Source organism: Capsicum annuum, chromosome 4 (genome assembly GCF_002878395.1).
Source record: "Capsicum annuum cultivar UCD-10X-F1 chromosome 4, UCD10Xv1.1, whole genome shotgun sequence".
NCBI classification, from domain to species: domain Eukaryota; kingdom Viridiplantae; phylum Streptophyta; class Magnoliopsida; order Solanales; family Solanaceae; genus Capsicum; species Capsicum annuum.
This window is the reverse complement of record NC_061114.1, coordinates 89,678,510-89,690,593: the sequence shown is the minus strand read 5'-3', so window position 1 is coordinate 89,690,593 and position 12,084 is coordinate 89,678,510. Positions and strand designations below refer to the sequence as shown.

At 28.6% G+C, this 12,084-nt stretch overlaps 1 protein-coding gene across 1 annotated transcript; it reads left to right on the top strand.

The window, feature by feature from the left end:
- Positions 1-9,203: 9,203 nt before the first annotated feature.
- LOC107867850 lies at positions 9,204-11,321 on the top strand. Its single transcript, XM_016714304.2, has 2 exons — positions 9,204-10,002; positions 10,551-11,321. The coding sequence occupies exons 1-2, from the start codon at positions 9,643-9,645 to the stop codon at positions 11,199-11,201; spliced, it is 1,011 nt and encodes a 336-aa protein (XP_016569790.1). The 5' UTR covers positions 9,204-9,642; the 3' UTR covers positions 11,202-11,321.
- The last annotated feature ends 763 nt before the right edge of the window (positions 11,322-12,084 follow it).

Genomic DNA, 12,084 nt, shown 5'->3' with positions numbered 1-12,084 from the left:
GATTGAGAGTTGATCTTCTTGGAAGTTATTTCGGCGTTCTTAATCTTCAAAGTCTGAAATGTTGAGATGAGGTAGAGATTGGGCGTGCCAGAATTATTTCCAACAATTTTTTTACGGTGATAGAAATAAATTGCAATCACAATTAAAAATATAAAGAAATAACAGTTTTTATTGATAAACGATGTGGGTACAAATCTGTTCCTCTCTTGATTTTTCTCTCTCGATTTTCTCCTTAATTCAAGGGTCGTCAGTGCGTATTTCTCGAATGTAGGAAGAAGATTTGGATATGAATTTCTCCATAATTCGAGAGCTGTTAGTGGCGTATTTTTGAACGTAGGAACATTTGGATTTGATTTTCATGAAAGGAGGGTTTGTCTTCTTGATGTATTTGATTATAAAAAAGAGAGGGTTTTGATCTTTATGAATATCCCATGAATTTATTGGGTATTTTCAGATCGTTGATCTCTTTGTAAATATCTCGTGAATTTGTGGGATACTGGAGATGCCTCTTTAAAAGGATATTTGCCCCCTTTATATAGGCGTAATTTAGGGTTTAAGTTGAGTAGCCATCAAGCTAGATTTAGGATAAAGTAGCCCCCAAGAACTCTAACCAAAATTGTACTTTTTTTGTAGAGTCCATAAGATTTCAATGTCTACAGTAACTAATCTAATTATTCACAAATACGTAGATAAAATATTGGATTAAGTTTAAACTACTGTAAATCCATCCTTGCGAGATGGATTGACTTGGGATATTTGAGTGGAGAAGGGGGAGGGGTGTTGTAGTTAATTATGCCTAAAAAAGATGAGTTTTTGCATAGCAGAAGGCTACAGAGTACAGAGAAGACACAAGTACAAAGAAGCACATCATTTCCTAAATCCCCTTGGAAGGAACATGGAAAGGAAAAAAGAGGAATGAACATTTCCTCACTCTATCTTTACTTGTTCGTTATATTAAAAATAAATCTTCAATAACACTTATTTAATTTAAAAATCGAATGGATAATTTACCCTTTTTCTACTCATTTATGTTTACTATTACATATTATTCATCACTCAATGTATTTCTCAAGACATTACATTTATTATATTCAAGGAGTGTTATAATAAAATAACATCTATTATTTATTGTTTCTTGAACTTCACTTGTGTGCCAAGTTAATAATGAATAAATATTATTAGACGGAGAAAGTAAGATTTAAGATTTTTCCTTTACAAATTTCAATAGATTAGATAGATGGGAAGTAAAGAAAACAAAGTCAACTGCTCGAGGAAGAAAAAAAAAAGGAAAGAAGAAACCAAAGAGAGCACAAAAATCTAAAGAACTTCATTACATATGACCAAATCGAAGAAAGAATTAATATCAATGTGCTACATTTCACATTTGTTGTTCGTTACTACTCCACACAAACTGCCATTCAACCCAATGAACTCATATCCTGTTTGAGATTGTTTATTTCTCAAAATAAGCACTTATTTTGAGAAAAAACAACTTTTTTTTTATTAAAAAAAGATGTTTGGTAAACTTGTAAAAGTTCTTTTAAAAATAAGCAGAAGCAGTTTTTCTGCTTCTGTAAATAAGCAGAAAATTTCTGCTTCTAAAAAAAAAACAGAAGCAGAAGAAGAAATTATTTTTTATGACAAATATATCCCTATCACACACATACATATATATAACTTATTAATTAATTAATATATCTTACAAGTTTTATTAACGTTTGATTTTTAAAATTTTACATTTCATATTTACGTCATACTTCTTTATGATTTATATATTGTTATTTTATTTTCACTCATTTTTTCAAAATAAATTTGAAAATATCATTGATGATGATGACTAAAGAATATATAAATTATTTTAGAGTACGCACTTTTTAATTAAATAAAAAAAATTTAATTAAAAATATTAACATAGATATTTAAATAATTTTTCTCTATAAATTGATTTTAGTAATAAAGGCTATTGAGAGATGTTCTTTTTGGTCATTTGTCTCAAAAGAACACTTCTTGAAAAAGATTATCCAAACATAATTTGATTATCAAAAGCACTTTTCGAATGAATTTACCAAACACAAATTGTTTTTTTTTTAAAAAATACTTTTTTGAAAAACCATTTTATAAAAATATTTCTCAGATAACCAGTTTTATAATAGCAATCCCAAACGACCCTCAATCTTATATCACTCAACACTGCCAACAAATACTTGTACTAATTAAAAATATGAGTTTAAGCTATACTCGATTTGTCCATCTTTTACTTGTTAAATATATTTAAAATAGTTATTGAACTTTACTTGTCTAACTTGAAGAATCAAAAGATAATTTATATTTGTCTCTATTTTCCCTTTGTTATCAATTTTCATTCAGTTTTCAACATCTAAGTGAATTATAATTAAATGGGGATGATATGATAAAATTATCTTTTTATTTATTGTTTCTTAAAGGATATGTCAAGTCAAAACACAAAAATCGACGGAGAGATTATATATGATTTGCATAACAAAAAGTATATCATCAAATCGTTTAAAACATATCTACATGTAAGTTTTATTAAAATGTGACATTTATAAACTTGAAAATAAAATAAACTATTTGCTACGGTAAATAAAAATAATCTAGTGATGTAAAAATACCCGACATTTCTTCGAGTCTCAACTGAACAACTCACTATCTACTTAGTTACATTTTTCATTTTGATTCCAAAACAAAATTAGAGATTTTGATCTCCTCCTTTGAAAGCTTATGATGTTGCAATTATAATAAATTATTGAATTAACAACAGGATTAAAATAAACTGTAAAAACAACAAAATGAAAGTCCATTTGTTGTGGATCTACTAGTGTGGAAACGTGGATCTATTCCACCACAAACGATTGAATATTACCCTGTAAAATCTTTCGCTGCTTTTTTTTTATTACTCTGACCTGTCAAATATATCATTCGAGCAGTTGAGACTTCCTAATTTTTTTGTCTATCTTTAGATGTAGAACGACTAAGTTTGTTTATTTACTGTGAAGATTTTGATTATGTGATCAGATGCTCCTCCAAATCTAACTTCTCTATCAATTGAATTTTCTTTTCTTCACTGATATGTATAACTTAAAATCTTATTACATTTTTTTATTGAGATAATACATTAAATCCCCTGAACTTGTCCCGACAACTTAGTTTAGCACTTAAACTTTACGAATAATTATTTACCCACCTTAGCATCTTTATAGTGAATTAATTTCTCCCTTAATATATAATACCACTCTCATGAGGGAGAGTGCATCACACTCGCTGACACGTCAGCGCCAGATCACCGCCATGTCATAGCCACGTAAATAAAGTATTTTTTAATATTTATATATATATATATATATATATATATATATAAAATATATATAAAAATATATATAAATATTATTAATATATATTTACATATTTTAAAATATATAAAATATTTTGAATTAAAAAAATACCCCACCTCCCAGTTTTCATCTTCTTCATAACCACCCCCTTCCCCCCCTCCCCTCCCGTCTACCCCCACCTGCACACACACCCCCATCGACCCCTACACTCCCACACCTAAACATACTCCCATCCACCTCCGTCCACCCCTACACAACCACACCTGCCAGGTTTTCCGGCGAAAATTTCGGCAAATTTTCATCGAAAAACTCAACCCACTTGAAAATTTTAATTACCACCATCGAAAAATATCATAAAATAGTGATAAAAAACTCAACTCACATGAAAAATTCGATCAAATCAACACCAAATTCTCTAAAATCAACAACCAAACATCCAAACCATATAGATTTTTTAATTTTCAAATTCAATTTCATTTTTTTTTATTGATCTAAGAGGTCGAAGGAGGATAAATTAAAGGTGGGGGTGGCAACTTTCATAATTGGAGGAGAAGTGGGGTGGGGGTGTTGGCTAAGGAAAAGTGGGGAGGGGGACGCTGTTGGCGGGGTTGGGTGAAGAAGAGGAGGATTTTTTTCTTTTTATATATATATATATATAAATTTTAGTTTTTAAAAAAATATTGTTCATGCATTTTTTTTTAAAGAAAATGCCACGTCAGCATAAGAGGGAAATAAATTCACTATAAAGATGTTAAGGGGGTAAATAAATAGAAGATTAATTTAAGTGCTAAAGTAAGTTGGGGAGACAAGTTTAGGAGGTTTTGATGTATTGTCTCTTTTTTATTTTATGTAAATGGACAAACAATAAACGGTCATTTGGTTGAGAATGTAGTTATCCTGGAATTCGTTATACTGGGATAAGTTATGATGAGATAAGTTATATTGGGATTAATTATGCTGGAATTATTTTTTATTGAGTATTTGGTTTGTTGTATTCAAAGTAATATGCATGGTATAATTTCTAAGAATAAATTAATTGATTATCAAAATACCCTCCATCTTATTTAACTTTTTTTTTATATATTTCTTTTCAAGCTTTAAATATTTATTCTTAAAAATAAAACTTTCATCTTATTTCGCTTAATTTTTTTGTGTGTGCATTTTCATGATTATATCGTGTGTATTTTAAAAATAAAACTTTCATCTTATTTAGCTTTAATTGTTTTGCATATGCCTTCCCATGATTATGCTATGTGTGTTTAAAAAACAAATCTTACTACATCTTATTTAGTTTGAAATAAAAAGTTCCAACTTAAATTTATTAAAGTAGAAAAAGCTTTGTTGTTTATGTCACTTCATTTAAACACCTATCACTCATATAATATAGAATATTATAATTCATTTTAATTGATATATACAATATCAATTTTTAAGTGACTAAAAAATTATTTAATTTAAAATATGTAATTGAACAATGGAGTCGATTGTGAACACGGATCACTCATATAATATAGTGATCGACATGTAAATTCAAATGCTTAACAATGGGTTATAACTACGACAAGGCATGTGCTAGTTAGTTAAATTTGTCTTTGGCTGAAAAATTAGTTATAAGAGACTAATATAAATTTGTGGGTTTGGGGATAATTTAGGTTGTCGGTAAATATTACTCAATTGAAGATAGATTAATTAAAACTCTAATAATTTTAATATTTATAAAAATATTGAGGATTAATTCATTACAAATTTCATCTTAAAACAAACAAAAATTAATATTCATCTACATTTTATGCATTTATGAAAAGTTTTTAGTTTATTATTCATCAAATGTTTAACAGAAAATGTGAAAAATATTAATATGCATAAAATATTCTTATATTTATTTAACATGTCTACCTATGTTATATAGTTTGTTAGTCATCCAGATGACCAAATTATAATGTTTATCATTTGTATAAATATAAAATTACTACCTTACTGTTTACGATTTGGTTAACGTATATGATTATGTTAGTATAATTTATGGATCACTTAAAGTGGATGAGTTAGATTGATTAATTAATTATGCACATACGTACGCACATAAAGTGGTTCGTGCATGAATATAGATAGGGATAATTTTGTCCTTTTAGAAATTTATCCCAAGGATAAATTATGGTGGGATTGTTATCCCACCAATTGTGTGGATAATTTATCCTGGTACTATTTATTAATCCTGGATAAGTTATCTCGAATATTGTCAACCAAACATGCATTAAAAAATTTTATTCCAAAATATTTGTTTTAACACCTCAGACCAAACGACCCCTTAGTTAAATCAAAGATTAAAGAGAAATCACTAAGGCTGGCTACCACCCCTTTCTCTCTATCCCCCACCCCATATACATATACTATTAGGGGTCTTTTGGTAGAGTGTATAAGATCAATGCAAAATATAGTGTATTAGTAATGCTTGCATTAGTAATGCTTGGATTACTTCTGCTTGTATTAATTATGCATGTATTATTTCTTATACATTGTTTGGTTTGATGTATAAGAAATAATACATCTTACATAATTTTTATAAAAGAAATGTTTGTTTACAAAAAATACCCTTCTTTGATTTTGTACACTTTTTTGCAACAAATTTTTTTTGTTATCTCAAATATAATTAGTATTGTTAAACTAGTATATAGAGGTTTTGGATTAATTGCAAGACCTTTGTCTTTGCGCATGAAATATTATGCCAACGGATTAACATAGCCGAAACAAAAATAAAATATATAACTTAAAATTAAGAAATAGTCTCAATTTTTTTTTAATCTTTTTAAAAACCCTCGAAGCAAAGAAAAAATATGTTACAATTATTTAAATCAATTATTCATTGTTGTAGATTAAAATGGTGGGGAAAAAATTGTAAAATATTTTGAAAAAATTCACTATTCAAATTAAAATGGCGGGAAAAGGAATGGTGAAATATTTTGAGAGGAAAATTGACGGGTATTACGGTCATTTAATAAGTTAATGCATGTATTAAAGACTTTGCATTACTAATACATTGAAAATGGGTGGTATTAATAATACACACCTTAATATACAATAGAGTGTATAACTAATGTTTGCATTAGTTATACATTGACTAAAAATTGTACCAAACAAGGTATTCATAATACACATTAATTAATACATGTATTATTTTTGTCAATACACTCTACCAAACGACTCCTTATTGTTTACATTATGCCTATGCTACCCATAAAGAGTTTTTTTTTTTTTTTTTTTATGAAAAAACATTGAAAAATAAAAAGCACAAAAGGAAGGGAGAAAAAGCACAAAAGGAAGGGAGAAAAAGGAAAGAAGTTGGAAGAGAGTTAAATAGGTTCATGACAGTAGGGGTGTACATAGGTCGGGTTGGTTTGATTTTTTATTAAAATATAACCAAACCAATAATGTCGATTTTTAAAATCTATAAACCAAATCAAATCAATACGCAATCGGTTTTTTTATTTCGGTTTTAGTCGGGTTTTTTCGATTTTTTAATTTTCTCGGGTTTTTTACAATTATAATATGATTGAAGAAAAAAAATTAAATGTTTTCCCTAAAAAGATTAAAAAAAAAAAACAATGGTCATAGAGTAGTTAAATAAAAATTAAGTTGGCAAATTACTAAGATGTCTAAACTACTATCTCTCAAGGTAATATTATGTGGATACCTAAGTAGTTCAATTTCTAAGTTACTAGTCACAGTAACTTGTCTGAAAGTTTCTTTCACATAAAATGTGAGCACACAAAAGAATGAAGAATTAGACCACTTATTAAAAACTTAACTCCATAAAGTAACTAATTATAACATAATTCCATAAAAAGAGAAAGAAGAGAAACAAACTTAAATGACAACTTAACGAATGAGAAAAGTAAGATGAGAAAATAATGAGAACTCTCTGAAAACTTGGAAAGTAAAATGTAAAAAGTGAAATAATTAAAGAGTTTTAGGTTTTTATATTAACTAGTTAAACCTCACGTGTCTCGCACATGTAACATTTGATTATTTAAAATTAGATGATTTTGTCTATTGCAAAAAATTTTAATGAAGAGAAAAAAATTTAAATCACTTCTCAAAGATCCTTCACACTTTAATAAAATAGCGCAAACATAACATATGTTTTATTAAAATATTCAATAAATTTTCAATTCTTAAATATTGAAGAAATAATTTTGTCTAAACCAGACACTTTTAATGAAGGACAAAAAGTTCAAATATTTCTGAATACCGAATCAAATAAAAATGAAGTTGAAAGAAAACAAACCAAACTGAAATAGTTCGATTCGGTGTTCGATGTCTACTTTTTAAAATTGTAAATTAAAGAATTGAATTGAAATTTGATAAAATCGAATCAAAGAGCAGAACGTGTACTTCTAATCAACGCCTTAACAACATAAATCGTGCTAATATGAATGAGAAATAATTTTTTTTTAAAAGAACACACCTTTAAATTCTTTCGTAATCGGCACGAAGTCTAAACCACAAACTCACATAATTTTTCTTTACCTGCACATCATGCGAAAGCCAACAATTGAAATTACAATAAATTATACGATAAAAAAACGTTAATAAAAGATACATAATATTTAATATTGTTGACCTACAAATTAAAAACTAATATTAAAGAACATAAAACTAATCTTCTCTTGAACATATACTCTTTAGCAATTAAATTGTGAATGTTATTCTGTTATTTATTGAAAAAAAGGAATGCTCAATAGATAGAGTACGATTTTTTTCTTTTAAGAAAGAGTTGATGAAACATGGAAGAAATCTAATCTTATTTGAGAAACTTTTTTCATAAAAAAACTAATTATTATAGAAAATCAAGACAAACGAAACTTAAAAGAAAAGAAAATTGAGGACTCCTAATTAAATCAAAAACCATACTTAAAAGAAAGAAATTAGGTCGTATGCTAACTACAATCTGACACTACTTATTTTTTTTCTTTTTGAGGTGGGACGTGTTTTTTTAGTAAAAGTAATTAAATAAGAATTTGATAAAATAATAAAAAGACATTTCTTATTATGTATTTAAAACTTTTTAAAATTTAATACTTATTAAAATTTTCTTATTCTAAGGCTTTTATATTTGTTTCTAGATTTTTCAAATCTTATTAAAATCAAATTTAGTTGTTTTATAATTCTTAAACTAATGAAAAAAGTATTAGTTGTCACTAATTTTAACGACTTCTAATAAGAAAAGGTTTTACCATAAATATATATTAATTAATTATTAACTTTTAAAAATTAGATAAAAATAGTGAGAAGACGATTTTGTCTAAAGTGAAATTTTTAATGAAGGATAAAAAGTTCAAATAACATTTCTAAGGCCCTTCACACTTTTAATATATTATAAATTATAGATTATAGATTATAGATATAGATATAGATATAGATTATAGATATAAATATAGATATAGATATTGGGCTTTGTATTAATTTGTTATTAATGAAAAAATACTATAATTAAAGGTCCAAGAATATATATCTATTTTCTGAATATAAAAGAATAATAAAAGTAATTAGAAAGTAGATTATAAGTAATATTTTTTTACATATAAAAAATTAAAATTATATACGTATTACGTCGGTTCGGTTTGGGTTAGATTTGATTTTATTTTTTCTAATACCAAACCAAACCAAGAATGATAGTTTTTTTTTTTTGCAAACACCAAACCAATCAAACCAAACTATAAGTCGATTTTTTTCCTTGATTTGATTTGATTCATCGATTTAATTTGATATAACGGTTCGATTTGTACACCCAAGGTGACGGTTTCATTTTTTTTGAGTACTAGTAGTTTTTCCCCCTGTTTCGTTCTATCACACTTCCTTTGTTTTTAATAGAAAGATATTGTTTTTTTTTCCACTTGGGTATTAATTCTTTTCATGACAAAAATTAGACTTTTTTTTTTTAAGCTTCCTTTCAGCCCCCATTAAACATTGAAAATGGCAGATTAGAAATCATCGTTTCCCCTCCAAAGGAAACATTCATCATTCCTCCCAACAATCTTTTTCGACCTTAGAAACCTGCTTCTAAGAGACATTCCCTTCTTTTTATTCTTCTTCAATAATATAAATATTACTCTCCTTCATAACTTTTTTCCTCCCTCTTCTCTATTCTTCTTCAACAATATAAATATTACTCTCCTTCATAACTTTTTTCCTCCCTCTTCTCTCATCGTCTAAATTTTCCTTTTTAATTACTCCCCACCCCCCCACCCCCACCCCACCCCATACACACACAAAAAAAAAATCCTTCTATATGATGGATCCTTCTTCTACAAACTCTGTGAATGGTTTCTACACTTTTCTAACAAGAGGGATTGATGATCTTGTAAGAGTTTTTCTTTCTAACAACTTCATGTCTATTCAATTCCTTCAAAGGGTACTTTCCCTTTTGAGATCTTTCCATACACAGTTGATACTTCTTGTCCAAAAACTTCACTTGCCTGTTGGTGAAAAGTGGCTTGATGAGTACATGGATGAAAGTTCTAAGCTTTGGGAAGTTTGTCATGTTCTCAAGACTGGCATTTCTGGCATGGAGAATTACTATGCCGCTGGTTTTAATCTCACTTCTTCTGTTGATTCTGATCCCCTTCTTACCCCTCAATTATCTAGACAAGTAGGTGGTGTACAATTTTTGTACAATTTTTTCTTTCCTTTAATTTAATTTCCCCTGTCAGAGTTGATTTCTCTTATGCTCACCCAATTAATCGTGATTATCTAAGCGGAGTCGGCTCGACAATAATGCCACTAAAGCAATGCTTGGAACCCAATTTTTTGGGTTCCATTTTTTAAAAATATTTTTATTAATTGACTGCACGTATGACACGTGAAATGCACATAATATGTACGTAAATCACACGAGATGTATGTGTGTCACACGAGATACATGTGTCGTACACACAAAAACTAATTTTATTGAATATAGCTAAAACCATTTTTTAAGATTTTGCTTTAACCCACCAAATTCGTTGAGCTACCTAAAGTGACTTCCTGAGATAATAACTCGCTGATCATTTGAGAAATCAGCTCGGGAGGTCACAGATTCAAATCATGTAAAGAGTCTCTTGTAGAAATACAAGATAATACTGCGTACAATAGACCATTGTCATCCTACCCTAACCTGGCTGCCCCTTTTTAGGCTGATCTTCTTGATATATCAAACAGGTGATTAGAGCAATAACAGGATGCCGAAGGGATGCAGTGGGACTGGAGGAAGAGAATAGAGCATTAATGGAGACAAGAATTGAGCCACTTTCATTAAGATTGGATGAAGTTGTTTCAGTTGAATCAAAGCTTAATGGTTTCAATGGATTCAGGGGAGTTCTTTATGCAATGAGGAATGTTAGCTCACTCTTGCTAATGATCTTACTCTATGGATTAGTCTATTGCCGGCCTGAATCGTCGTCCGAATTTTTAAGAAGAGGAGAGTATGAAACAGGGTGTTTGTTCTTTGGATCAAATTTTATGATCTCAACTTCAAGATTGAAACAGAGAGTAGCTAATGAGATCAACATGATGAATGGGAGGCCAGCGTCATCATCGTCACCGTCATCGTCATCATCAGGGGTTTTATTGTATGAGTTTAGGAGATCAAAAGTACTGATGGATGAACTTAGAGTTGAATTGGAAAAGAAATGTTGTAGCATAGTGAAGTGGGAAACAGAAATTGGTATAAGAGAAAGAGTTGATAATTTGAAAGGGCATTTTGGGGTTTTGAGATCTGGTACTGAGAATATCATTGGACAATTGGATGATTTTTTTGATGAAATTGTTGAAGGAAGGAAAAAGCTTTTGGATTTCTGCAGCCATAGGTGAAAAAAAGAAACCAATGTTTGGGAAGGAAAAAAAATACAAGTAGGGAAAATCTGTAGTTGTTGGTTGTACCTTTTGTTGGTTTCAACTTTTTTTTAAAAAAAAATTTCTTTTCTCTCTTAATTTTTTTTCCTTTCAGAATTTTCTTGGAATTTATTCCTTTTTCCTAATGTGTAATTTCTAAACTAGTCCAGTTGGTGAGACCCTTGCATAAAGGGTCAACTCAACCATAAAATCAGTAAAACAATAGCTTAGAGTCCCAAAAGTTGGGATCCCATTTTTACAAAATACTAATTTAATTGCAGGTGCTTTTGCATGTGTAATATTTGATTATTTAAAATTAGATGATTTTATCTATTGTGAAGATTTTTAATAAAGTGTAAAAAGTTTAAATCATTTCTCAAAAATTCTTCACACTTTAATATAATAATGTAAACATAAAACACATAAATATTTTACCAATAGAAGTTTCAAGTGATTAATGGAATGTTACTTTTGCATATGTCATGCAGCTGCTAGAGGCTAAGAGAGATACATCAATTTGAACCATATTTGTACTTTAATTATTTTTTTAAAAGGGAAAAGGGTCAAATATGCCCCTAAACTTTGCGAAAATGTTCAGATATACCGTTCGTTAAAAGTTTAGTTCACTAATGTCCTTGCAGTCCAATTTTTGGTTCATATATACCCCTGTTGCCGAGTTTTGGATTATATATACCCTTGTTGCCGTTAATTGCTTTGCTGAAATTTTCCAACCCCCTTTTTTTTTTTTTTTTTCCTTAAGAAATTATATTTGTCACATTATTTTTTTATTGTCACATCACATATAATTAAATCTACCCCTTTTTCTACACATTAAACGACAGTCAAATGCTCTCATCTACCT

What these genes read in the sequence shown, in the direction of transcription:
- LOC107867850 (XM_016714304.2), top strand. Translation starts at nt 9,643, where the DNA reads ATGATGGATCCTTCTTCTACAAACTCTGTGAATGGTTTCTACACTTTT. An exon ending in CCCCTCAATTATCTAGACAA is followed by an intron (nt 10,003 to 10,550) that starts GTAGGTGGTGTA and finishes TATATCAAACAG; the next exon opens with GTGATTAGAGCAATAACAGG.